Raw genomic sequence first — 2358 nt, 5'->3', positions numbered from 1 at the left:
TAACAGGCTGAGGGTTGTGGTTGAAAAATCATAGGTAATTTATGCATCAAAGGGATCCATTGAGCTTATCGTGCTTATCCGGCGAAGGGGGAAGGGAAGCTCGCGGAACTGGCTTCTAGCTCCACTGCCTGGCGTAGACTTGCAGATCGGGCCTCCACGAGACGACACGAACGCTCCGATAACTATGCAACATGAATAAGCAAACATACAAACAAGCAAACATGCCAACAAATATTTAGTATAGTGGTCATAATAACGATATATGAATGGGTAGAGTCTTGAGTAGAATCTGTGTCATGTGGTGTTGAGATACTACTAGTAGTGGAGCGGAGGTGCTTACCAGGAGGGTGAACTGGAGGCGAAGCGATACTATGCGTGTAGCCGGCAGAGCGGAGTAACTGAGTGGGTGAGGTGTTTGCCTTGAATGAGGGTGTTGAGTGTGTGTGGAGAGGGAGAGGGTAGCTGGGTGTATTTATAGCTGGGTGTATGTGGTGTAGCACAGTGAAGTTCACTGTTGGTGAGAATAGTGACGAATGCTTCACTGTTGGTGAGAATAGTGACGAATGAATCGTGTGACATAGTATGAACAAGAGAGTTATAGGCAGAATATGTGACAAGAGTATTTTGAGAGTTTTCTAGAACATGAACCAAGCTTAAGGGATGACATGGTTGGATATAGAATAGTTTGATAAGAATTTAGAAATAACAATTATTGGAATAAGAGTTTGGAAGCCTGGTTCGAAGGAATCTCAAAGTTAAGCGTGCTCACTTGGAGAAAACCTGAGATGGGTGACCAGATGAGAAGTTCCATACTGTAAGAAAAATCACAGTCACCGGAGTTCGTATGACTGGAATATGGGTCTGGCTGGTCTTAGGTGGACTGGACAGCATGATGGATGAGTAGTTGAAATTTAGGGTAATCGGATGATCGATGAATAGTAACGATGAATAGTGACGGTGAAAAAATAATTATAGATATCATCGATGAATAGTAATGATGAATAGCAACGACGATGAATAGTGTCGGTGAATAGTGACGACTTATCTATGCTCTAATATGCAGATGACACTATTTTGTTTATGGAGCATGATGTAAAACTAGCTACAAATATGAAGCTAGTTTTTTTGTCTTTGAGCAGCTATCAGGGCTCAAAATCAAATTCCATAAGAGTGAATTATTCTGCTAAGCAACATGAGCATGTTTATACTGAACAATTTGGTTGTGGAATGGGAACCTTTCCTTTCAAATACCTAGCCACCAGGGTCAAAATTGTAACTGTGATTTTACGTCCTTTTTCTTATTCTTTTTTTAAACAAGCAATCCATACATTAAGTATGTATTACAACCAAGACATACTTTGCATTGCTGAACATAAAAGGGAGAGAAACAAAATGTGATCAAACTGCACCCCACGACACTGGAGCATTCATGCCCATTGAACCAAATATTAGTTGTCCTCCTCATAACAGAGGCAACTTTATTTTCTACTACTTCCATTCTAAAATATTAGTTATTTTAGCCCTTAAATTTTGTTTTGGGACGGGTGGAGTATTAAAAAAAAAGAACTGCCTAATCTATAGTCTAACTAAAGGCAAAGTTGACCACGTGACATTTACTGAAACCAACGCACGATCAGTCTTAATCTCTTGACTAACGCACCCATGTTGGTTCGCCTTGAAGGAACAGCAATGCTCCACAGGTAAGGATGCCTCTGAACCTACCTTGAACTTCAAATCCATAGAAGTACCCATCCTCACAGCAATCACCGATCTCTTTAAGACACCTGACTCGTCAACGGCACCATCAAAGAGCTGGATTTCTTCCTGCAGCCCGCTGGTAAAACATCCGAGATGCATATTGAAGCTGCTATACACTTCAGATACGAGAACTTGTACAGTAGCCTCAACTGCATAGTTAAGACGTGACATAGATATCTCAACTACGCCATATTCGCCACGGATTCGTCTTGTGAATACGTCACGGTCCTGGGTGCTTATGTCGTCCTTGACTGATACACCATCAATCAGCTGTAGATCATCCTGTTCTTTGTCACCTGCTTTGATCCTCATATCATATTCGAGTACAATAGTGTCTACCAATTCGATCCCTCGTTTAGGACCAGCCATACTGATAACAGAACCCTACAAATCATTATTATTGAGGCATGGAGTATTTTGGATCGGCTGTTTTGATGGTAGCCGTATCCTTTTCGGTTGTGTTGGCCGATTCGCCGAAAATCATCGGCCCTTTATTGTCTCCCTGTATGACAACATCTGCAGTGCCTATTTTGATGATGTCCTTTTTTGTCGTTCTTTGAGTTGCTACAGGCATATGCCCCCCTGCCGGATTGGTCGGCC

The 2358-nt window shown here is 41.9% G+C and overlaps 1 protein-coding gene across 1 annotated transcript; it reads right to left on the bottom strand.

Moving 5' to 3' along the window:
• Positions 1-1379: 1379 nt before the first annotated feature.
• On the bottom strand, positions 1380-2157 carry LOC100277508 (uncharacterized). Its single transcript, XM_034059428.1, has one exon. The coding sequence runs from the start codon at positions 2125-2127 to the stop codon at positions 1576-1578; it is 552 nt and encodes a 183-aa protein (XP_033915319.1). The 5' UTR covers positions 2128-2157; the 3' UTR covers positions 1380-1575.
• Between the last annotated feature and the right edge of the window lie 201 nt (positions 2158-2358).

This window comes from Zea mays, chromosome 7 (genome assembly GCF_902167145.1).
Source record: "Zea mays cultivar B73 chromosome 7, Zm-B73-REFERENCE-NAM-5.0, whole genome shotgun sequence".
Classification (NCBI taxonomy): Eukaryota; Viridiplantae; Streptophyta; class Magnoliopsida; order Poales; family Poaceae; genus Zea; species Zea mays.
Note: the sequence above shows the minus strand (reverse complement) of the source record. Positions and strands in the feature narration are given on the sequence as shown.

What these genes read in the sequence shown, in the direction of transcription:
- LOC100277508 (XM_034059428.1), bottom strand. Translation starts at nt 2,127, where the DNA reads ATGGCTGGTCCTAAACGAGGGATCGAATTGGTAGACACTATTGTACTC.